This window comes from Thunnus maccoyii, chromosome 3 (genome assembly GCF_910596095.1).
Source record: "Thunnus maccoyii chromosome 3, fThuMac1.1, whole genome shotgun sequence".
In the NCBI taxonomy this organism is placed as follows: Eukaryota; Metazoa; Chordata; class Actinopteri; order Scombriformes; family Scombridae; genus Thunnus; species Thunnus maccoyii.
In genome coordinates this window covers 23,011,771-23,037,281 of record NC_056535.1, presented here as the reverse complement: position 1 = coordinate 23,037,281, position 25,511 = coordinate 23,011,771, and the positions used below count along the sequence as shown (strand labels likewise).

The 25,511-nt window shown below is 38.5% G+C and overlaps 1 protein-coding gene across 1 annotated transcript; it reads right to left on the bottom strand.

Moving 5' to 3' along the window:
* Positions 1-426: 426 nt before the first annotated feature.
* Positions 427-23,792, bottom strand: shmt2 (serine hydroxymethyltransferase 2 (mitochondrial)). The gene is made up of 12 exons (XM_042406629.1): positions 23,658-23,792; positions 15,957-16,148; positions 12,845-12,924; positions 11,796-11,996; positions 11,395-11,476; positions 8,534-8,656; positions 5,930-6,069; positions 5,556-5,718; positions 4,537-4,636; positions 3,351-3,506; positions 2,543-2,650; positions 427-2,331 (listed from the first exon to the last, which is right to left on the bottom strand). Exons 1-12 carry the CDS (start codon positions 23,688-23,690, stop codon positions 2,204-2,206), a joined length of 1,506 nt encoding a protein of 501 aa, XP_042262563.1. The 5' UTR covers positions 23,691-23,792; the 3' UTR covers positions 427-2,203.
* Between the last annotated feature and the right edge of the window lie 1,719 nt (positions 23,793-25,511).

Here is a 25,511-nt window from a genome sequence, read left to right as displayed (position 1 = left end):
AAGTAATAACACTACATTGTGAAAATACTCAGTTACACGCTGAATTGTTCCTCCTGGCGTATTGTAGCATTTCACTGTTGTAGTTAGGAGCAGAGCCAATTTAAACAATTTTATATACTGTTGGGTAGTTAAAACAGTAAAGATGAGGTGAGAGGAAAACAATCTATCATGGATAACCCAACCACTAATCGTCTGATACCAATAAACAAGTTAAATATTTGTTATTCCACTCACATTTTCTCCACGCACACACACAAAAATAAATCTATGCTCCCACTCTGACATCTGCACAATAACAGTCCAAAAAAAAAAAAACACATCTCAACAGAATCATACGTTTCCACACAATAGATGTTTTTCCCAACTCGTGGTTGTGAAAAAAAGTGTGCGGCTAGTGATGTATATCAATGAGACAACACAAGAATATTTGAATTATTGGCTTTTATTAGGACTCAGCTAAAATGAATAAAAAATGTTCTGTAAAAGAAAGTTAGATCAAATTTGTGTTGATGTACAATGACTGGCAACATATCAGAGATGATAACAGACGAACAGTAGACACATGAATACTGTAGTAAAACACTCACTGGTATATTTTGGCAAAGTCTATTCAACTGGCTGTCGAAAACTTGTCATAAGGATAATTCATATGATTTGGTTCACCTTAGAAGCTATGCAAAGGAAGAGAGTACCACATTATTTCCAACGCCCTTTTCTCAATTGTGCTGTAAGACCATTTCACAAACAGAAATCATGCTTCTTCACTGATGCAGTGATAATGACAACAGTTCCAATCTGTGAACCAGATAGACAACAAAACACTCTGAAAATGTTATATCAAATCAAGCTGCTTCACAGTTCCCATTGTTGAACACCATAGAGAAATAAACGACTGTTAAATCAGGCAGACTGCATTACAGTACAAATCATCTTCTTCCAGTACAACAAATCAGCTGGTATTGGAAACCTTAAGATACATGTGAAATTATGGTAGTTACATAGTTAATTCTTTTTAAATAATATATAGAAAAGTATATACTCTTTGTAAACACACTTAAAAGGAAAGTAGAAAATAATCCAGGATGACATACTGTTATTCCATTTGGTTATTTATCTGTCATGACATTATATATAGCAATTAAAATCTGACATCTGCAATATGCTGAAGAAAGGAAGATGATAATCACAACAGCAGCAATAGAAAATAGCATCCTCTATAAGATTTTCACGCAAGAGGTGAATTTATTGTAATGCAATCTAATACTACAGCCTAGTGAATTCTATTTTTTGCAGCTTATAATAGTCTACATTATATATGAAATGTGTTTTTTTTAAACAATTATTGTGACCACAGTTTGTAGTGTTGTTTTATTGGACCTCAGTATATTAAATGATAAAAATATTTAGTCCCCTTCCTGTACAATTTCACATAGACCTTTCCACTTTGGAGACAAATTGTACAAATCTCTCCTAAGGGGAAATTAAAGGGAAAACTTACTGACTACATTTTGGATTAATTTCTGATTTTCAACAAATTTCCCCCCGGAAAAATTGAAAAGGCCAGCACAACATGGTTTGGCAGAACACCCCTCCACTTCATGAAGCCTCCTCCTGCACCTGGTTTCATAAACAGAAGATGACAGTACAAGGCAAACATGCACACATCTCCATGTGAATATAATCGTCTATATTAGTCACATTGGTTAAGATGCTTTACAGCATTAAGACTCATCAGTGTATCTCTATTTTCTAACTAATTTAACACTAATCAAGTCACAGAGTGTGTGACATCAATGACTGTTGGTCGTTGCTTGATTTGACATGTTATTTTTCCTCCCACACACCCACATTAAAGAAATGGTGTGAAGACAACTGAGAAAGATCTTTACATATACAATAGAAAATAGATTCTTCGGCTCTACAAAATCTCTGTCAAATTTTATTGTTTCTTTACTTTACCTCGACGTTTTTACAAGAATAGATTGATGGAAACTGCAAAAAGTGTAAAAAAAAAAAAAAAAAGAAAACCAAAACAATGTGGTCTCCCAGAACTTATTGGAAAAAGGGAACCCAAGAGTCATCCCAATTCACAGCCACCAACCACATTTCACTAGCATGACACCTCTTCTTCCCTGTGCACATCTCCTCCCAGCCAGCTTTCTGGCACCTGGATGTTATGGCCCCCGACTCCATATCAACTAGCCTAATGGTCATGGAAGCCTGGCATGGGGAAAGGCCTGGCGAAGACTTCGACACGGTGGCGCAGGTCGGCGATGCGAGCCATGGTCTCAGGGTCTTGAAGCAGGAAGTTCTTGAAGTCCTGGAGCTTTCCTGCATAAGATAACGGAAAAGAGAGAAAAAAGGGTTCCACTTTAGGCTTCCTTTGTTTTATCATCACTGGGCCTGTTGTTTTTAATGTAACATACAATATTGTAATTTTATTGCAAAGTTTTGAACTGTGCTTTTAATAAGGAAATGTTCTTGCTAGCCATTAGGCAACATTTTAATCCATCTCCATGCTCACTGTACTGTACTGGCTTACCTGTCTTTTTCTTCACATCCAAGGCAATCTTGAAGCCCTCATCCATGAATTCGACAACTTGCACAAAGTCAGCTTCTTTGAACTGCCTGGAGGTCAGTGCTGGAGCACCTGGGACAGAGAGGAACACAAAATCTGCAGCTTGAAATACAAAGTTATGACTGGTAATTTCTTCCTCTTGATTTTACATGTTCAGCTGTCTCCAATCCGTTTTATTACTTTTTTTAAAAAAAACATAGGAACCATGGAGTCTTTAGGGTAAAAAGCAGAGCCCTGAAGCTTCTTGACATTTTAGTAATGAATCCACACAAACTACAGATTTGTCAAACCTACACTGATGCCCATGGACAATGGGTCACTTCAGTGCACTCAAATCTCAATAAAATAAACAAATGAGAAGGTAAGAAGTGCAGAGCATTGTACTGTAGGTAAAATATCTCGCCTTAAGAAAATGTGGCAGTGTAAATGTGGAGCTCATGAGCTTCCTGGAAGATGATTAAAAACCCAAACATGCTTAATTAATCATGATCTGCTCAGCGCTTGTGGCTTAATTGGTGGCTGACTAATTTCCATACGCAGAAATACATTTTAACATTTTGAAAAAGTAAGTTAAACATTAAGTGAAGAGGATGTTAGGTGCAAAGTAAATTTCACAAAAAAACAAACAAACAAAAAAACAACTCATTTAACTATGAGGTGAGCTTTTTTGAGAGTTTTGCTTTGAGAGTTCTTGATCATATCCTTAATGAGTATGACAGTTGACCTTGTCCGAGTCCAGCTAAATGCAGTGTAATGTGAAGCTGGTCCTTACCTAGCCTGAGGCCACCAGGAGTCAGGGCACTCTTGTCCCCGGGGCAGGTGTTCTTATTGGCAGTGATTGACACAAGCTCCAGCACCCTTTCGGCCCGAGCCCCGTCGATACCCTTAGGCCGCAGATCCACCAGGACCAAGTGGTTGTCGGTCCCGCCTGAAATAAGTAGCATTCTTCATAAAAACTTTTGAAAAGAGGGAAAGTCCGAGGCTTTGTAGACACATGCTTCAATTCTTCTTCTTTGATCAGATCACCTCATCTTTACGTTTAACATGGATATCGTAATGTTACTCAGTTTGTTAGGTTTTAGGATGTTACACTGAATGCAGTTAATGATGGCACAAAATTACTGTTGGGTAGTATGTTGTCAGGCCTCCTATGCTTCACATGCTTTATGCACATGCTTTCTCATGCATTTTTCCATCTGCTTTATGCAAATTTCTGCACTGTATTTATAAGTTTTACTTTATTCTTGGATAAAATGAGCAAAAGAGAATTAAGCTTTTTTTTTTGCTTGATGAGCTCTCTAAAAAGGTGACAAATGGACACCACCATTAAAACTCTTTAGGAAGCAATACTATCACTAATCCTGACAGCAAAATTGATTGTCGTTATAATCATATACGCTTAATATAAGCACCAAAAATACATTATTACTCATAACATTTAGATAGATGAGTGCCTCTTATAAAAATATTTTCCTTTAGCGGCTCACTTGAGCAAGAATTCACTCCTATTTACAAGTTTCTTATTCACTGTAAAAGTAAACAACACCCTTTTTCCACAGAGTGTCTGCACACAATGCAAAGCACAATGTAAGCACAGGACAAGTCTGAATTTTTTAGGGATTCAATTGAAGGCTATACATCAAAAAACAGCTGAGGCCAGCGTATTAAATGCAGTACAAGATTCAAGCATTTGCTCACAACCAGAAAGTGACCACTTTCATCTGGTTTTATTCTCTTGACTGACAAGGCTGCTACACTGACATTAGCCTATTTGCACATCATGAATTTAAATGCAGTTCCGTTTTTTTTTTTTTTTTTTTTACCTTGTAATTTGCATTCTGTGACAGGACATTATTCTTTATTGACGTGTGTTTCCGATATTTCTCTCTGCTGTTTGCTGAGCCAGTGTCTCCTTGGGAATTAAAAGAAAAAGCATGTTTAAATACAAGTTAGATTACCTGATACCAGGGTGTAGCCTTTGCTGAGAAGAGCTGTAGCCATGGACTTGGCGTTCTTTAGTACCTGGCTGATATACTCCTTGAACATGGGAGACTGTGCCTGGACACAAAAAAAGATAATAGAAAAGACTGAGTCGGACAGAAGATTGGTTCTATTTCAGTGTTGGGGGGGGGGGGGGGGGAAATAAGTCATGATATGTTAAGAAAACAATTTTGTATTACATGCATTTATCATGTAAAGAATAGTTTTTTAGGGTTGCAACTAACCAATCGATTAATCTGCTGATTATTTTCTCAATCAATTGATTAATCATTGGTCTCTAAAATGTCAGAAAATGAAGAAAAATTACCATTATAATTTTCCTGTTACATCTGAATTTTCTTCAGATGTCTTGTTTTGTTCGACCAACAAATATATTCCATTTACTGTCATGTATGACAAAGAAAAGCATTAAAGGGAACCTATTATGCTTGATTATCAAAATAGTTGCTGATTAATTTTCTGTCAATCAAATAATTGATTCATCAACTGCTCCATAGTTTTTAATTCAAAAGTCAGGTTTTTTTATCTTGTGTGGTGAATACTTTCCTGATAATTGATGAAATAACCTGAAAAAAGTCTTGGTCAACTGTTGAACATGCAGGTAGACGGGACTTAATTTCAGTGGTCAAAAGATTAACAATTTGAGAACCCGTGCTAAAGAAATTTCTCATCTATGGTGCAAGTGAGAAGCAAAAAAGGGACATCTATCCTCTTTCTCTGATTAGATTTCAGTAGCTATCTGGCAGAGCACCTGAGAGTGAGAGAAGGAGCAGATGCTTGTAGTTGGTTAGTGAACAGGGTCCTGAGTCAAATTTCACAAAAGCATCTCAGCAGTAAGATTTTGTTTCACTGCAAAATCAGACAAACTAGTAATCAACTTCTATTAGGAAACTGCAGACGTGGGTAATAAAGCGTTACAACAATAGAAATGAGGTAGGCAATTTTTGCAATTAAATGAGATGTTTATTTTGCTGACCTGTCTGAGTGCCACAGCTACACCAGCGATGGCATGATTATGAGGTCCACCCTGCAGGGAGGGGAAGACAGAGAAGTTGACCTTGTCCTCAAGGTCGTACATGATTTCCTTCCCCTTCTTGTCCACAGAGCGGACACCTTTACGATAGAAGATGAGACCAGCCCTGGAAAAACAAGCATTTACTCACCAGTAAGAATTTTTATTCTCTAAAACTCAAGCAAGGTTTCATCTTTCATAAATCGCCATAAAAATAAAACAATCATTTCCTGGATGTTTTAAGGTGATGTGACAGAGATTAATCACAGTTGAGGCACCAGCCTGAATGCACGACAGAAATTTTAGAATTTACTGAAAGTCTCTGTTGTACTTCTTACCTGGCTCCTCTGAGGGATTTGTGTGTGGTAGAAGTGACCAGGTCAGCGTGTTCAAAGGGAGAGGGAATAGCTCCGGCTGCCACCAGGCCACTGATATGGGCCATGTCAGCTAGCATGTAGGCCTTAATGTCGGTACATAGCTGAGGAAAAAAAGGTTGGAAAACATGGAGCAAAGTTAAAATTAAGATTCAAAACATTTCAGGAAATTCAAGTGCTTTTTCTGCACAGGACCCAAATCATGACATTACTCTCCTAAACCTGAGCTACAGTACAGTATTGAGAGAGTGATGCTTTTTTGTGTGCAGGTCCTGTACTAAAGGTAAATGAATTGAAATAACACAATGAATATGAGGTTGAACTAATTGCTTTTACCTTTACAGGTGTTTTCCCCAAATTTTAGAAAGTAACTAAGTAAAGATTTATTCATATAGCACTTTTCAAAACAACAAAAATTATTAAGTGCTTCACATTAAAAGCATTAAATAAATAAGCAGGATGGCAACAGAATCAAATTTACAAAAAAGCAAAGCAGAGTAGAAATACAAGGGAATAAAAATGGGTCTTGAGAAGTTTGAATTGGATCATCTAATAGTAAGAGGTAAACTATTTCAAAGTTCAGGTGGTGAGACAGCAAATATTCAGTCTACCTTCATTAGGGGGCATAAAGCAGTTATAAAAAATTAACAAATGTAAATACAATATTCAGATTTGATATGCGCTTGCAAATCCTTCACATTTAGTAACAAGTAATAAAAGTGAAGCCTTTGACTATTAGAAACTTTGTATTTGCTCCGGTGATGATCTGCCAGGCCTGTACTGCAGCCATCATCACTTTGATTTTTTTTACAAAAAGGTCTTTCTGCCTTCAGTCTGGTCTTAAGCAAGTGAACCACATGCTCAGCTGGAATAAGGTCCGTTGACTGACTTAGAAGCCAAGAGCATTTTTCTGTTCGGCCTGAAGAACTCCTTTTCAGTAACTGTGGGACCATTGTCCTAAAATTGGGTGACTATATAAAAAAAAAAGAAAAAGAAAAAAAAGAAAGGGTAAAATCCTACATTGTTAACCTAATATAGACACTCCATAAAGCTGAAAGTCGGCACTTGAACCTCAGTCACTGATTTAAAATGTAATGCTGGAATACGAAGCGAACATGTGTCACTGTCCAAATATTTATGAACAGCATTGTGTTTGCATATGCATTATCCTTGATATATAGAGCACTAAAGCTACTATAAAACTGAACTACATTCTTCAACTTGCCTCAGTCCTTGTCACCAGCGACCCTAATTTTAAAAAAAAAAAATTTTATTCGACTGCACACTGTATATGTTGAAATGCAAGATAAAAAATGTGAGATACAATCTCTTGGTACTAATACATTTACATTTTCCCCCCACGGTTAAGATTTGTTAACTAACTCTACATCTGTTAGCTGTACCTTTCTTCTTAAAGGGCAGATGTTTCAAATCAGAGCTGGTGTAATAACACTTCAGCAGTTTTCAGAGGACCGCAATATTACAGCATAATTCAATAAATTCTTGCTGTCTCTTGCCAGCATTTACTGAGAAAGGCACAAACAATAAATAGCTCGCTAACATGCAAATAACTTGCTGGCGAATGATCAGAGCGGTAAACAATCTTTTTAGTGCTCCAATTAATATGCATTATCATGACAATCTCCCTTCCTCTCATATCTAAACTGGATCAGCACATGTTTATTAGATTAAAAGGCAGGGGAGATGGCAGGGTTACTGGAGGGGGTAAAGAACACAAGAGGGTGATGAATGCTGATAGTAAGACAAATTTCAGATTTAAAAAAAAAAAAAAAAAAGAGTTGCAACAATCTAGGTAACACAACACTGAAAAATCTGGAGAGGAGCCCGGCCCAGCAGATTCAGCCATAAAACAGCAAACAGTTCCACAGAGACATGCCAGAGGGAAAATATGGCCCCACTTCAGGCCTAGTGGCAAAGTAGTTATGGTGCTTAATAAAAACACTGCTCTGTAATGGTGGGACACTCCATCTGACGGTACTAGGACAAGTGGAGCTCTACAACAAAGGGAAGCAGTCATGGAGCGAATGAAGTGAATCAGCGGGTGGGTATAACAAAACAGATAAAGGGGCCTCTTATGCACTGTCAAAGAGAGCAGTGAAGTGTGCGGTTAAAAGTTGCTGCTGTGTACGTGTGAGTGTCCATGTTCAGTTCGGATGAGTAGGTAAGAGAGGGAGAAAGCATCTGTGTTGTTGCGTGCAAGTGACAAAGACCCTAAAAAATTGGTTTGTCTTTGGAAATGTTAATGTTTAAATGCGAATGCTCGGTAAGAGCAGGCAGAAGTCTCTACTGTGGGGCAGAAATTAGTAAAGTTATGTTTTGGAAGTGATCCTTGTTTGTAAGGGAAGCAGGTGTCTGTGACAGTTCAGTGGAAAAGGTTGACTGAGTTTTAAAAAAAAAAGAAAAAGAGGACAAAGCTGGTCTGACCTTCCTAATAGTTGACAAAACAGGTTGCAGGAGAGAAAGCGGTAGGGTGAAACACAGAGAGACAGAAAAAAGATGGGGTGAAGGGTAGGTGAGTTTTGAATACGGAGAGAGTTCTCCATGCACCTTCTTGATGCGTGCGTAGTCAATGAGCCGGGCATAGGCGCTGGTGCCAGCGATGATGAGCTTGGGCCTGAACAGCTTGGCCGTCATCTCCATCTGGTCGTAGTCTATGAGTCCTGTTGCAGTCTGGAGAGAGAGACAGATTGAGAGGAGAGAAGAGGCAGAGTAGGAGGAAAGAATAAAGAGAAAGTGGAGGAGGAATATGAGAATATTAAAGCGCGAGTAAGGGTCAGAAGGAAAAAAAAAAAAGAACATGAGAGGATTAAAAAAAAAATAGTCAGATATCTGCGGATCAAGAGCAAACATATCAACACGGAAGAGAGATTTTTTCCATTTGCAGCTCATTTGAAGCAGCTGCATTTGAAGTACTTTTGCGACTTTAAAAAAGGGGCAGGAATTTTTATCTAAAAAGGAGACATTTCAACCTATCATATCAAGGAGGAAGATGGAGCAATTGCAGTAATGCACCCCTACTTATCCTAATTCAACCTTTCAGGCATCTACTCAATTGGTGTGATGAGGCTGAACAGATCAGAGATCATTTTGGAGACAAGGTTAAATTGTTAGATAAAGTTAAAACAGCGTTACTTGATATACCATACTATATGTATATAAAGTAACTTTTTTTTTAACCATTTAATATTTATCTCATCACTCCTTTGCACTATTCGTATCCTGTTGTGTTGTTATTCTGTGTAAGTACATGGAGAGCCACTAAACCAGAGTCCTTGTATGTATAAACATACTTGGTCAATAAAGATTCTGATGTTAGGTAATCCATTGCTCAGTAGATGTAGCTCAGAGTCACATGAGATAGAGTCAGGCTGGACAAGCTAAATGACCACTGTGTCTTACACCTAAATCCTCAGTTTTACCTTTCTCCCCCTCCTCCAAGAATCAGAAAAGAGAGACAATACAGGCAAGAGAAAGCAAGCAGGGTGGAGCATAAAAACAAAGTGAGAGACAGAAAGGATGGAAAATAAGGGAGACACAGACAAGGAAAAGAAGAGAGTGAAGGAGGAGGGAAAGCTTTATTTAGACAACCTGATAATCTCCCATCTCCAGAGCACATCTATGGATGCCCCCTCACTCCATCAAGCTGCTCATTGTGAAGACAGAGCCAGTGGTGCTGGCCAGCCTGTCGATTTCCCATTATCTCTCTCGCAGAGGGGTCCTGCCTGCCCATATATCAGCAGGCCGGGACATGCAGAATCTCATGGCCATCCATCAGCCGCTACCAATACTACCACACAACTATAACCCCAGGAATAGAATACTATACACTAATATACAACACGCTGATCATATCTTAATGTTAACTTGTAAAATTACTTGTCACATCTGAAGGGCCCTGATTGTACATATCTCCATGCTGGTGGAAAACAGCACTTGAACGTTTTATGTAGTATACTAAACTAATAAGGCAGTATGGGTTGCATTATGGGTGAAAAAGCTGTACATGAACCAATACATCAGAGTTTAAGCTCCTCTGTTGGCAAGCACCTTTCAGCACTGAGGCCGCCAAAGTAAACAGGATGACTAAAAGGGGATCACAACGTTCTGTTTTCTTTTCTGTTCTCCGTTTATTTCAACCAATATCCTGTTGTTATGTTGTTTCGTCATAGGAAACACCAGGTCAAAGATATTAGTAATTTACATTTAGATATTTGTGCTGATTCAAGATATTTTTTGTCATTTTGGTCGAGGACTCCAAGAGAAGTAGTAGTAAAAGTTTTAGAAGTTTAAATAAAGTGGTGCAAGTTATTCAGTTTGAGCAAAATGTAAAATGTGGGTTTTCATATTTGATAACTATTTCTAAAGCTGAGTGAAATCTGTACCGTACTGCTAACATAATGACAGCAACAGAAATGTCAGAAAGGTGTTTCAGTCTGGTGGTTACATTTCTTTATCCTACAATAGTTTTCTTCCCTGACCACAGCTAATATACTGGGCTTAAGAAAACTCAGTTTGCATGGACAGTGCAGAACACCTTATAAAACATACCTTACAATACATTCACACAAACTATTAGTGTGGTTTGTCTATAAGCAGCGAAGTGCCTTCCTTCAACCAACTACTGTATAATTAGAAATGCAGAACAAGCAATGCTCTACAGTAGCAAGTAGCAGAAATCTGAGACTGTAGAAGCTCTGACACATGGGTAATTCTGACCAACAGTGCTGCTGGGTAATGTGTTGGTTCGTTCATCATAGAGGACAATTCACCGGAGAAACATGACTGTGATTATCTTGACCCAAAAGGATTACATTATTGGAATTTAGAAAACTCTTAACATATTAAGTATCTTCAAATATGATTTAACATCTAACAACTAAATCAAGATTCACATTCAACTTTATTATCCAATAATGGAAATTCATTTCAAAATACATAGGGTAAAACGATAAGGACAATCCATGAAACACGCACACGGGCAAACACACACATTTTCAGACAAACGTTTGTCTTTCTGTACTTGTGAAGACCCTCAATGACATAATGTATTCCCTAACCTTCACAACTAAATGCCTGACCCCCATCCCTTATCCTAACCTAAACCTGATTCTAACCTTAATCTTAAAACCAAATTTTAACCCTCAAACAGCCCTTTGAAGTAGTGAAGACTGGCCAAAATGTCCTCACAATGATAGTTTAAAAAAGATAGCAATACAAGCAAACACACACACACAAGCAATTCGTGACATGTTAAAATGTAAACAGATATAACACTTTAATCACTGTTGTTCCATCCCCATCAGTTCTACTTGTGATATTGACCCTCACCATTACCAAAAACTTGACTCACTGGTGTAAGACAGTAAACAACTAGTTAGTTGGTGTCAGTAGTAGGGGTCTCTACTTACATTGAGCTTGTAGGGCATGGACTCAAAATAGATTGAGGTTGCTGAGATCCTCTTCACATCAGACATGTAGCCATGGGTCAGACTGGTGTGACAGAAAGGAACATTGAACGTTGGAAAAACATGAGAAAAAAAATCTTTTACATCAATATCCAGCAATAAAGAATGCTCTTAAGCAAGTCATGTTATTTTTCTTAAAATGGTAATGTTGCTGAAGGGTGACCTTAAAATATCAATATTGGGATCGACAGTTTGTGAAACTTTATTTAGTGTGAATGAATGTCAGACTCTTCATGATACACTTGTGGTGACCAGCAAAGAAACTGGGGCAGCTTGGAAGGGTGTGAGGGTGAGAGAAAATAAGTGACAGTGGAACAAATGTAAAAGCAGCAGTAAGTACTGACTGTCCTCCATCGGGCAGGTCCAGGCCCATGATGCGATCATGGGGGTTGAGAACGGCAGTGTAGACTGCGAAGTTGGCGGGGGAGCCAGAGTATGGCTGCACGTTGACACCCCACTGAGCTGGGTCCAGGTCAAAGGCTTCCAAGGCTCGCTTTTGACACAGGACCTCGATTTGGTCGACCACTTCTGCTCCACCATAGTACCTGCAAACACGTTGTCCAAAGTGGTTTGAGAGAAAGGGGGGAAAAAAAAGGAAATGTGATTTTCTATGAATGAAAAAGACACTCTTGAGTGACCCGTAACAGATGCATCACTCCTGCAAATAACTTGCCTGATTGAGCATTGATATTTATTTGATTGAAGTCAACATCTACAATGTATTTTACTTTTACCACAAACAGCACTGTTGGTCACAAAAATCAAGAGCAATTTAGACTGATGTTGACCTGAAAGTACCACGACAGATGTGGGACATTTCAGGTGAAAATGCTCATCAAACCTTTTCAGTGGAATTACAGATGAGAGAGCAACAGATGGATACCATGCAAACCACTCAGTCAATGAGACCATCCTTTTGTTTCATTTCATTTAAGTGTAAAACAGAAGATGAGTAGGATGCAGAGAAAAGAAATAAAAATTAAAAATGCATACGGCGGCAAGGAGATTTATGGAGGGTTTGTGTTCAAGGAATCAAAGGCATCAAATAAAAGGGCATTTAAAAACATGTCAGCACTGTTTGCTCTTGATAAATGTGAATTATCTGAGGGAAATAGCAGAAAATAGGAAAACTGGATATATGAAACTATCAGCCCGGGCACTATATTCTTCCAATGTATCCCCTTAGGAATCTTCTTTGGCAAAACAGCAGAGGCTGTGGATTATTTGCTGTGTGGTTGGCATGTGCTATCATAGGGCAAGATAGAGACGACAGTATAAATCAGAGTGTATCTATGCGTGTGTGTTTATGTGCGCATGTCTGTGACTAATACCCTCAAGCAGAGAATATCAACAGTCTTAATAAGCCAGGGTGTGGCTAAATAAACACACTCACCTTCTCCCTGGGTAGCCTTCGGAGTATTTGTTGTTCAGACAGGAGCCCAGAGCTTCCAGAGCGGCTCGACTGCAGAAATTCTGTGGTGAGAGAACACACACACACACACACACAAACACACACACACTCAGATCAATGGTGCGAGTGGACAGAAGGGACAAGGACGGCAAATTAAAGTCTGTTAAGTGATAGTGAGAAATCCCCCTCCAGCTAAAGGCAATCATTACAGTATTGAACCTCTGGACTTCCATGGACTAACATGCTGTACTCCACAATGCTTATCACCGTGCTGCTCGAGGATACAAGATAATGTAATAAACTTTTCTGCACATGCTGAGATATGTTTGTGTGGCCTTTTTTTAAAATCATTTTGCAACGCATTTTCCAAGAAAAACAAATTTTAGAGAGTATGAGTTGCAGCAAAAGGGGAATAATTACCCCCCAAACGTTTTCCTTTATATCTTGTCCATGTGCTGGAAAACCAAAAAGACATATTTTTCTATATTGGTGCAGGACCAATTATAATCCCACTGCTGAACTATAATCCCATTTTTGTATTTCTACTAGCCGTTACAACTTTCTGCTTATCTTGTAATTGCCATTTCCCCATCTACGGCCCTGCCCTCTGAGGAAAGGATACTCCCCTTTGAATTTCTGCTCCTGGGGTTTCTTCCATTTCTTTTAAAGTATTGCTGTTGATTGAAAACTTTATTTAAACTTGAGTATTTTGGACACATGTTGTCCAACTGCTGCCTGGATGGATATTATACAAACAATTTTAGGACATCAATATATACAAAGTAGCAAAGGATAGCATCAAAGGAAAGACCATCAAAAATTCACAGCCATTCATATTTGAGCTGCTTTAGTAATTTTAACGTAAGCCTTCTCCAGGTCAAGTGTGCAGCTGTATTAAGAAGGAAAAAGTAAATTAAAATACCAACATGATAAGATAAAAAAAAATTAATTATCATGTAGATACTCAGTAGACTTGGACTGGGATCACAGGGTAAAGAAAATCTGATTGGGACATCCCTCCTTGCTGTTGTGGACTGACAAAACCATTTGAGACACAGTATGTGATACTGGACTATACAAAAAAAAACAACAAACAAATAAAAAAACAAAAAAGACTCGACAACTTGTTACATAGAAAATTTTGTTCAGCCTAGACTGTGCAGCTGACAGTGGCTATCTCCCTAAGCATGGCCTCCTGACACAACACTATTACTGTACATTATCACATGGCACAGTAACAGGGTGTGACACAAAACACGCACACACACATACATTCTCCACTCTCTGCCACACTGAAGGGGGGGGGGCACGGTGGTGAGGTGTATGTGTGTATTATGCGTGATTATGCTAATGCTTCACCTGAGACCAAAGATGAGATCAAGGCAGATAAAAGCTCCAGTAACAGCTTTCAGCTGCGTCCGTCTGTCATGCAGACGACTGTGGATAAATTAGAAGAGGAAATGCATTTTCTTCTCAACATCTTGAAGTGTGTGTGTGTGTGTGTGTGTGTGTGTGTGTGTGTGTTTTATACATTTAAGAAAATGTGTGTGGGCGGACACATGTGGGAAAATGTACGTCTTTTCATTCAAGGAATGCCTGCCTGAGCTGTACTGTGATGTGCCGTGCAGAGTGAGGTGGGGAGGAGGCAGAATGAAGATATCAGCTTTATCTCACACTAGAGCGGTCTGGCTTTGTGTCGAGAGGGGGCTGATATACTCCACTGAACAACTACTGTGGTGAAGAAGAAAACAAGAGGAGAGAGAAAGAACAATACAGGATAAAACCTTGTCTGTTCTTTTGAACAGTAAAATTTTCCATTTCACACCATCAAGCCTTAAACTGAAAACAAAGAGTTCCCCAAATGTTTCTGTAACAACTGAGCTATTCTTGCCTACAGTAAGTGCTGTGAGCATTTTCACTATAAAAGAAGTCAGGTTTAAATGACTTACTGCACACTGTACACAGCTGGTCAGTGGGTGAATAATAATCTTTATTAAAATACAACATTTTGTCAGAGTTCACAATTACTGATTTACCATTTGTATCTTAGAGTCAGAGGATCACAGTTTTACTGGCCCAGCAACCCACTGAAAACATTCAAACCGGTAAATTTGTTGCTATAAAACATTAAAAACATACAACAGCAAGATGATTTATAAACAAACATGACTAAAAAATAAATGTATATTTGTCAGCGATTCCTGACATATTCCAGAACAATCTATCTGTTCACCCATTTTGCCAAAACATTCATCACAGGTGATGAGGCGTTCTCAGGTACCTTGCACTGCCAACATACAGGGAGTGTGCTGCCAGCTCTGACAGGCACTGAGTGAGTGTTTTACATTGACTGTCTTCGTTTAAAACAAGTGCCAGCTCCATCAGCCATAATAGACCCTTTTTTGTGGCAGACATTTTGACTTGTCAAAGCAGGAAAAGCACAGGCGTAACCAGTGACGGCTCCATTCCATTAACAATCCCACTAAGCCGTGTCAGCGAGTGAGCGTGTGCAATACCAGAACCCTGGAACTAGCTCACCTAGACCGAATGCAGCCATCATTAATGTCATTAATTTCACCTGTGCATTTCCTGCTTTGACAAATGAAAATGTCTGCTGTGAAAAGGGTCAATAGCATAGGATGGATATTCATTTTTATCTGTGACAAAATAGATTTCAGTCTAAATAAATATATACATTAATAAATTAAGGACTGAATGAATGTCTTCCACTTTTTCATTCCAAGAATCTGCCACCATGTCTATGCCATACAGAAATATTTATATGGTACTGGCCAAATGATCTCTTTCAGTGGCCAGTCATGACTATCAGCTAATCTCTGTCTTACACTTTTTCAACTTTGCTTTGTTCATTTTAAGGAAGAAAGTACATAATACATCCATGTACACTCAAAAGATTTACCGAGACGGATGCAAAGTTAACCTCATGTCCTAGGTTTACCACCAAGCCTGAGAACTTGGTATGTCATCTTCCTTTCTTTAACCACCCATCCCACCCATCTCTCTCACATGTGAACAGTTCAAGTAAGTAGACATAGGCAAAAACAGTCAGTTATCTCTTTGAGCGATGTTTTACCTCAGATGCAATGAGCTCCAAACCACGGCACTGCCTGTCCTTCTCCCTCTGCAGTAGATCCCACATCTCGGGGTCATCCTGAGACAGGGTTTCCTGGCCCGTCCATGGACGATCTTCATCCACTGCACGGGTGGCAGCGTGGGACTGCTGCCCACGTACACCAAGACGAACCGGGGCTCGTTGGCACAGTGGCTATGGGCAGAAGGGGGATACGTGTAGAAGAGAAGGATTGATTGAGTTTGTTAGTTTTATACATTTATCGAAATTATTGTAAACGCTAATGGAAATAAAAAGTAGCAAGGGTCAAGTGTCATTTTCTAACACTGGGTCATTACATTGAAATGGGTCCGGTCAAAAGATCTTACAGTACTACTGCAATTCAAATGACCATAGTTCAATAAAAAATGCTGTAAAATAGTAGGACTGTAGTCTGGGTTGCAGCTGCATGATGTTTTGATGTCATTAAAAGACATTTAGCAAGATAAGAAATTATTTTAAGAAAAAAAATCAACAAAAAAAGAGGATCCATAGAGGAGGGGAATGAAAATAAAAAATGAATGAATGAATTTTGGAGTTATATTTTCTGTGAAGATGAAACTAGTTGGGGCTGTTCCCTCTAAGAGAAACCAGAACACAATATGAAGACGTTACACAGAACACACGACAAAGAGTGTATTTGACCATTTCACATATTTAAAGTGACACCCTGATTTCTCCTATATAAATAAGGAGACATTTCAACTCCCTTCCCCTCCTCAGTTTCTCATAAACTCTAATATGTAGCCTGGTATAATTAGAAGCTGGCGTGTTTGCATGATATCAATAATCAGCACGGTTGTTCAATTATGCCTCTATCAGCACTTCTACAAACTGAGGGACTGACTTTTACTGCCTCAGTGTACCGAAGGAGGCATGGAGAGAACAGATTCAGCACTTCCCGCTTATCTAATCTGGACTGGGGCTGGCGAGTTTTTCTGCTGCAATGTCTGATCATGTGAGTGTGCAGAGTCCATACAATTTTCACTGGCTCTTTCTCCTTTTTTCTAAGCTAAGCATAAATCCTATGCTGGTTCAATCCTGGTTCCGCACTATGTATGCCTGTGATGGATGACTGAAACTTTCGACTTTGTGCTTAAATGCTGCACTTGGATAATCATAAAATCTTCAATACTTGTCATGTATTAAAGCTATGCCTTTCTGTGCACAAGTTCTCTTTATATATCCCAATCAACGAACGGGCGGAGCACCATGTGGAAGAACAATCAGAGGTTTAAAAAACTCCTTGACAGGTCGATTGCACTCAGAACAAATTGGCTTCTTCCCGTCATTTAATCAACAATATGAATGACTCTGTGTTGAGAAGAATCTCACCACTGAAACATATAGTTATCATCTGTACAGGTGTGCTGGGGTGTGAGGGACAACCTCCTTTAATAGCACCATTAAAAAGCAATTAGCACAGTGCTTAGGACTGGTTGAGGACACCCATAAGAAAAAATAAAACGCAATTATGCTAATTCCATGTGGTGTAAAAAAAAATGTTTGGGAACTTAATCTTTTGTAGTGGCTTTATTACACTGTAAATCTAGCAAAGTACCCAACTCTGTAATTTTTAGGACAAAAAAAGATGGTAATGTTGGGCAGAAATAGTAACAGCTATACAGAAAATGGGAATCTTCTCTACGATGCAATAGGTTCATAATTCACCATCATGACTGAAAAGAAAAAAAAAAAAAACACTTAAGAAGAACCCTTTATTTTCAGAGGCAGCCTGCTTCTTCTCCACCTCTTCCTCTGTTCCCAGAGGTGGCAGAGGGGACAGTGGTAACACACCAGGGGAGGTGACTGGCACCTTAATGGCCGATTTCTAACAGTCTTTACCCGGGCCTTCTGTCACCGGTGGCAGTGGTGATGGTGGAAAAGGGGGAGAGGGGCCCCCCCTCGGGGCTCTGGAAGAGATGAGGGCCTGGGGAGACAGGTCGGGCTGCCTCTTGCTGAGAAATCACATGGGTCATTAAATCTTGACGGGAACTGTCCTTTGCTGTCTGCGTTTCTGCTGGGACACACCAAGGCCAGGACAGGCAGTGGCACTAAAACCCAACACAAGCCAACGCTGCTGTGGTTATACTGCGACTGACGACTGCATAACAGACAAGGGTGCCTCTCCCTCCTCCCCCCTGCTAGCCTCCACCTTCATCCCCGCTTTCCTTTTCCCACCCTCCTCCTCCTGTCCCTCTTACGCTGCTAAACACGCTGAGCCAAGTAGCACTCCTGTGACGTTTTTATTAGTTCCTCTTGTCATCAATATCACTTTCATGGCATCCAAATGGGACAGCTCTGGGCTTCAACAAACAACAAACAGGTCAGTCCCTGTGGTCTACCTCTCTGCTTTCCTGCCTCATTTCCCAGCCCTGATCATTACGGGAGATTAATTAATAAACACAACATAAACTGATCCAAGAAAAGTGAGATCCAAGATACAAGCACCAAATATGTCACAGTGGGACTATTTTTAGGCAACAGATTATGCTGTCGTTTGAAGGTGAGCTTGATGAAAACTCTGAGAAAATGGGCGGGATAGGCCACATCAACCTGGGCGCTGAGCACAAAATAATGGCAGAGTCACAGATGCACTGCATCTGCATGACAATGATAAGGTAATTGTTGGCAGTTTGCCTTTCCTGTCAAACATCTGTGCCCAAAGAACAATAGCAGAGACGAAGAAAAGGGAAGAAAGAAAATCATTTCATTAATCCTGCTTCTGTATTATTTTTGCCCATTTCCTGAAGCAGCTCCCGAGGCGAGTCAATTTTACAGATGACTGCTGTCTATCAGTGGTTATACCAAACAACAATCAGCCTGGTAACAAAAGAAAAAAGAAGGGACTAGAAAGGAGAAACAGTAAAGATAAAAAAAAGATATGTAAGGTAGCAGAGAAGAAGTGTCAATAGAGAAGCAGCATCCGTCAGTCTGACATGTAGTTGCCTCTTTCCCTGTCACTGACTAATAGCAGGGCTGTCCGTTACAAATTGCCCCTTGATTCAGTGTGGATGACACTGGGCTGAGAAATCTGGATGGGGTGAAGAGGCGTGAAGGGACAGAGGCACAGTCCAGGGCGACTCCACTCTATTCGGGTCAAAGGGTTGTCTGACTGACAATCAGAGACTTAAGCGATTCCGGCAACAAAGCCAATCTTCAGGAGGTGTAGGCTGTGGAACGATACATTTATGCTGTAATCTTTCTTTGTGGTAAAGGAGATGGTGAGAGATTTCTACACTGGGCTTTCGGGTGCCTTGGTGAGTCTGGATGCATGCTGTGGGCACACTTGTGACATTATGGGGTCAAGCCTGGCTCATGGCCCCCCAACCCTCTCACTGTCACTGTCAAATGCACAATCTGTTAAACAAAAATAGAAATACTTAACTGGATTTTCCTGCATTGTAAAATCATATATGAGCCAAGCTAACCCTAAAAACAATTTTGAGCCACCTAAGGTATCTTTTCAGTAAGGCTCAACAAGCCCTTTAACTTTATTTTAATGAGCCTATATTTGCAAGAGTGAATTGTGGTGCTTTTAAGTAAGAGATGATGTCATTCTATCAAAAGTAAAAGGAGATAAAAATCGGTTTGTGTTGGTTTTCGATGCACTATTAAAAAAAAAAAATCAAAAGAAGACAGAAAGGTCTCTCTGGCAGGTGTAGTGAACTTGGTTAAACTAGGACTGCAACCAACTTTGCTGCAACTTTTCATTATTGATTAATCTGCCGATTATTTTAATCATTTTGTCTATAAAATGTCAGAAACCAGTTAAACATGCCCAGTACAGTTTCCCAGAGCCCAATGTGATGTTCATCATATTCATATTAGGAAGACAAAATCAGCTCATCCTCACATTTGAGAAGCTGGAGCCAGCAAATGATTGGTATTTTTGTTTGAAAAAATCATTAAAACAATTAATCAATTATCAAACAGTTGCCAATTTAGTTTCTTTCAATCCACTAATCAGCTAATTGTTTTCAGTTCCAGAGTAAACTCCACCTTGAAAAGGCTGCACAATAAAAAAAAGGCATAATTTTAATCTTCTCTTAGCTTTAAAAGAGACAGAAAATGCAACTTGGAAAAATGAAGCCATGAATTCATGGTGAAAAACTCTTCTGCTCCTGCAAACTGAATAAAACTGGCTTCAAAAATTTGAACATTTCTGCTGCGACTGCATTTTGTTTGTTTCAAAAACTGTTGTATAAGAAATCATTAAAGTGGAATTTCAGTGGTCGAGGTGATGAAGGCTCGGTTCAGGATGTCACCTAACCTCTTTATAACCAGCTTAAAAAGTAAGTAAAAACATAAATAAGAACATATTGTTGGGTGATATTGAATGTACCAATAGCACATTGTTGGTTGATCTTGGCAACATATAACATAGAGACAGAAAACTCCAACAAATAAGTTCCCACAAAATGTTTTTTTTCCCTTGTTACACAGAGTAAACCACTGCTGATTGTAAATAGAAGAAGCAAAAGCAACACTACAAAGCCATCCTAAAGCAAAAAAATGTTGAGTAGGAGTTATGACCCAAACTCCAGAGGTCACCAGCAAATCTGCTCAACAACAGAAACTAAGCTGTGCTAAACATCACAATTCTTTCAGTACACAGCACTGAAAAGTTTGAGTACTTTTAGTACTGATTTAAACAAATGAGCACCTATTTCACATTTTCATTGAGATTTTGTAATTTAATCTAAAGTGTGACTTGAGTATGCAACATAACTAAAGACGCATATTGTATATAAGGTAAATTAAATTCAGAAATTCAGAATTTTGTCCAGCAGAAGTACTTATTAAAAAGGTGTTATCCACAAAAAAAGAAGAAGTATTTTTTTAAGCTCCTTTCTTTCAGTGTTAATTAATGTTGGTTTCCTGGTTACACAACTGGCATGCTGACTTTCTTTCTTGTCTTGCTGTGGCAGGTCCAAGCTTATGTCATACCAGTTGTTAATAAGCAGTCACAAAAGGCTAATGAACAGTTTCATGCATGAGAACTTCATTTTACAACAGTGTTAGTTTTTCTACATATTCTAGATAATTACAATGAGAAGTAAAGGACACATTTTTAACCAAACAAAACCAACTATTTGTGAGTGTGCAGAAGCATAACACCTTGAAGTTTAACATATTTGAACTTTGAGAAAAAAAAAAAAGACATCAAAACATAAAAGAGTTTTCCATATGACCTTCGGCTTCTGCTTCTAATAAACATCAGTGGTTTAAAAAAATGTTTCTGATAGATGAACGACAGTAAGTGGAAGTAGCCATATGCTCTTCAGTGTTATCACGCTATTGAACTGGATCTTAGCTCATTCCCTTTCTCTATTCCTCAGATGTTTCTCAACTGTCAAAAATAAAATCAAAATAAATAAAAATTGTTAATATTTTGTGCATTGATATTCACGCTCAATTTGCTGCGCTCAAGATCACTGCATTTCATTTTGAATTCAAAAGTTCTTCAAAGGTTCAAAATGAGTGGGGTCAATTGAAATCCATCCCATCAGCTGAGCTTGAACTAACTTTTTTCTGCAAAACAGAGCCAAAAATGGCTAAAACAGCCGATAGAAAAGTAAGTAAGTAAGTAAGAAAGTAAGTAAAACTGTCTTCTTCAGAAACAGAGGTAAACGGCAACAAGGAATGACTGCACAGGGATTAAAATCTCTCTCACATGCACAAATCCTGTGAGGACACAAAAGGAAGGCTTCACATGAGTCCTTTGGGAATTCAAATAAGATGCACACTTAACCAATTAGCATCAATAGGAAAAGCATGCAAGCATGTGAATCTGTCAATTTAATGGGAAACTTTAGACATACTGACAGTGACTAATAAAACTAGGTCTGAACACATGCCACATGATTTTGGCACAGACTTGGGATAGCCTAGTTGTTTCTGAAAAAGTACATGAAATTGGTACCATCTGTAAAATAGGTCACTTCATAAAGATCAAAATGAGGCTATTCATAGTCCTTAAACAACTTTCCCTACCAACACCCCCATCACCCTGATGTCTCAACTAATCAAACAACTTTTTTTTTTTTTTTTTACTTTGAAATCATTGGGCAGCTACTCATTCATTAAAAATTAATGTATCAAATGGGCTACAAGTATTCAAATACAATAATACATATGATAATCACATCAGAATAATAGAACCAATTTTACATTGTAATACAGTTCTGTAATTAATCACACCATTGTGAACTTTATTGCTGTTGACTGAACTGTACTGTAATTTTTGAGGGTGTAGTAGTTTCTGGTTTTAACAAATTTGTAATTGTTTTATCTCTTGCACAGATGTAAATGCAATGGATATAGATCTATGCTGATATTAGCTTATTGCAGATCTATAGGTAATGGTGTATATGTCGCCTGATAAGTGACAAGAAACTGAAGTACAGAAATACCAAACAAGAGGTAATACAGGAGCCATATAATGTTAAATGTCCCAATCAGTATGAATCATCATCACAATTCTTAAGAATACAACACTTCTAAGGTATCCATGTCAAGAATGTTTGTTTCTACTGTGTATATATGTTTTTATAAAAAGGGCTATCAACTGACTACTAAATATCAATGTAAGTATCTGCCTAAAGATACTTAGGATTTAAGATTAGATAAGATTTACACTCTAGTGTGTAAAATCTAATGAGGTCCAACTCAACAGCCCTGCAATAAATCTTACTCATACTAAAGTTGTAATAAGTTATAATAGATTAATATTTAATCTGCTCTCATTAATATAATGTGAGGTGTTCATGCAACTTTATGCTCATTTTGAGTTGCAGTCTGTGGTGCTGTTGATATGTTGTGTAAATGAAAACAATACGTTATCCTTGCAGCTACACTACAGTAATAAATTCTTGAACAATCAAGGAGCAGATGACACTGTTGAAACAATGGATGTTCAAACTTTCAAAGTTTGGCGAACTTTCTGCCTTATCTGTTACATAATTAACAATATCATGGGTTAATATTTGCTTGGTACCCCTCATTTTGCACTTTGAACATTATTGAGACCAACACCACCCATTTCTAGTTAATATATCATTGTCTTTAAACGTGACATAACCTTCATACAGTTATCAAATCCCACCCTTTGAACTTCATCGATGATAATGCTGTTTTACTGTAAAACAAATACATTCAACTGTACTTTTGAAACTGTGAGGGAGCGCTGTCTTTTTCCACATTTTCGCAGATAAATAACCTAAGTGCTCACAGTTTTTTCGTCCAACAGAGAAACATGATGCTTCTGTGTTTCTTGCAGGTTACCCACATGATGAAACTGAGCAGTCGCTGTTGCATCATTACGGGGAACACGGCTGCAGCTATACATCCACTGACAGCTAGCTTGTTAGCTTCTCAGCTAGCTCACAACCCTCAATATGTCAAAAGTGCGATGTAAATAGGACAGAAAGGACATCTGGTGATTAACTGGTGCTGTTTAAATAAGCGTTCATTTAGTAAAAACTGCATACTTTGCTCAAGCCTGCGTGAGCAAGTTAAACCCCCCACGACTGTAGCTCTGACCAGCACTAACGTTAAGCTAGCTAACAGTTCAACCTTACATACAAGCTGATTTAGTCGCCCAACTCAAACACACCGTGAAGGAAACCATGACATACACATGAACATGAATGATATACTCACCCGTGTGAGTTGTCTCAAAGCGAAGGACAGCATGTTTCAAGTTACCAGGCCAGAAGGAGAAGCAGCACTGCCAGGCGACACACTGCTGACGGGCTCCGAAAAGGGCTGTTTGAAGTTGTTGGCAACGGCAGGTTACGATATGCAGCCGAAAGGGTTGATGGGAAATGTAGGCCAATATACGGAGATTACACAAGCCAAATATGTGGCTGTTATAAAACTACTTTATTGCATTATATACTACTTTATATTTAGTTCATTTACTCATTCATCTTATCAGCCGCACATGTTGACCAGGTCTGTGTGTTCAAACTGGTTACCAGCAGTGGTGGAAGAGGTATTGAGATCCTTAAGGAAAAGTGTGTAACAGCAATGTAAAAACTCTATATTAGAAGTAAAAGTCCTGTATCAAAAATCCTACTTAAGTAAAAGTACATGAGTATTAGCAGTAAAATGTACTTAAAGTACTAACTCGTCTCTCTGACTGATATATTATTATATATGACATGACAGATTATTAATATTGAACCATCAGTCTGTGAGTAGCATGTTACTATTGTAGCTGCTGGAGGTGGAGCTTGTTTGAACTACTTTATATACAGCTAGCCAGTTAAGTCCAGTGATTCTCAACCTAGGGGTTGAGCTCTCCAAAGAAATTTTTTGGAATGTTTATCTAATCTTTGTTTTTTGATGAAATATTGGATCATTTGAACATTTATTGAAATGAAACCATGTGAGAAGTTTAAAGGAAACAATCACTGTTTGGTGGAGCTGTTAACAACTCATAGACATCTGAAATGTGACCCCAACTACACACTGCTTTTTTTAAGATATCAAAAGCCAAAAAGGTTGGAAACCCCTTTTTTAATCTTTAACAATGTGTTGTATTTTAAAAGCTTATTATATTATCCATTGTGTCAAATCTTCATGTAAAGTGTAAAGTAACTAAAGCTGTCAAATAAATGTAGTTGAGTAGAAAGTACAATATTTCCCTCTGAAATGTAGTGGACTGAAAGTATACAGTGGCATAAAATGGAAATAATCAAGTAAAGTACAACTACATCAAAATTGTACTAAGTACAGTACTTTCCACCACTGGTTACCTGTACATGGTGCTTTTCCAAGTCTGCCTATAATCTGTTATAGAAAAACTGAATGGGTGAATGGAAGACTTTTGCAAAGATTCTGCAAGTTTGCAGAAAGTGTGAACAATTCTGGCATCATAGTTTATACAGAAAATGTTGTTTATGCAATATTTTATTGTTGGGTGGTGTTAAAAGAGCTTACAAGTGTTATCACCATATGTATCATCAAATGACCTATTGTGAGCTATCACTGTTGTGCCAAATCAATACTTGCTCGCTCAATGTAAATCTCACTCTATAAAAGGGCCAGGTTAAATGCCTTGTTATCCCAATGAATTTTTATGGCAGGGTTAGGACAGGGTCAGGGTTAGCCTATATTGTATGGTCAGAACCTCTATAGAAACTGAAGAATTTACAGCCAAAGTTTTTCTCCAAAGCTATTTGAAATCTGATGTTTCTCTAGGACAGTTATGGACCCATTTTCACCAATCTGGGCCCAGTATCTCCAAACTGCTGCTCTTATTAGACTCCAATGTCAAGATCATCATAGTCCACTAACTGTATCTTATGTACCATATGATCCATGTATGATGCTACGCTGTGGTGAAATATAACAATCTTTATACTCTTATGTACTTTCATTTATACAGTGGTTTATTACATACTTTTATTGAAATTCAGGGAAACACACTTTGACAAACACACGCAGGCATACATAAAGACAGTCAGAATCACACACCTACACACCCACTTACTCACTCACACAATGCCA

Excerpts from the sequence above, each read along its gene's own strand:
- shmt2 (XM_042406629.1), bottom strand. The coding sequence starts at position 23,690 with ATGCTGTCCTTCGCTTTGAGACAACTCACACGG. Across the intron at positions 3,507-4,536 it reads AGGCTACACCCTGGTATCAG|GCGGGACCGACAACCACTTG; the intron begins GTAATCTAACTT and ends TACTTATTTCAG. Across the intron at positions 2,651-3,350 it reads TCCTGGTGGCCTCAGGCTAG|GTGCTCCAGCACTGACCTCC; the intron begins GTAAGGACCAGC and ends TCTCTGTCCCAG.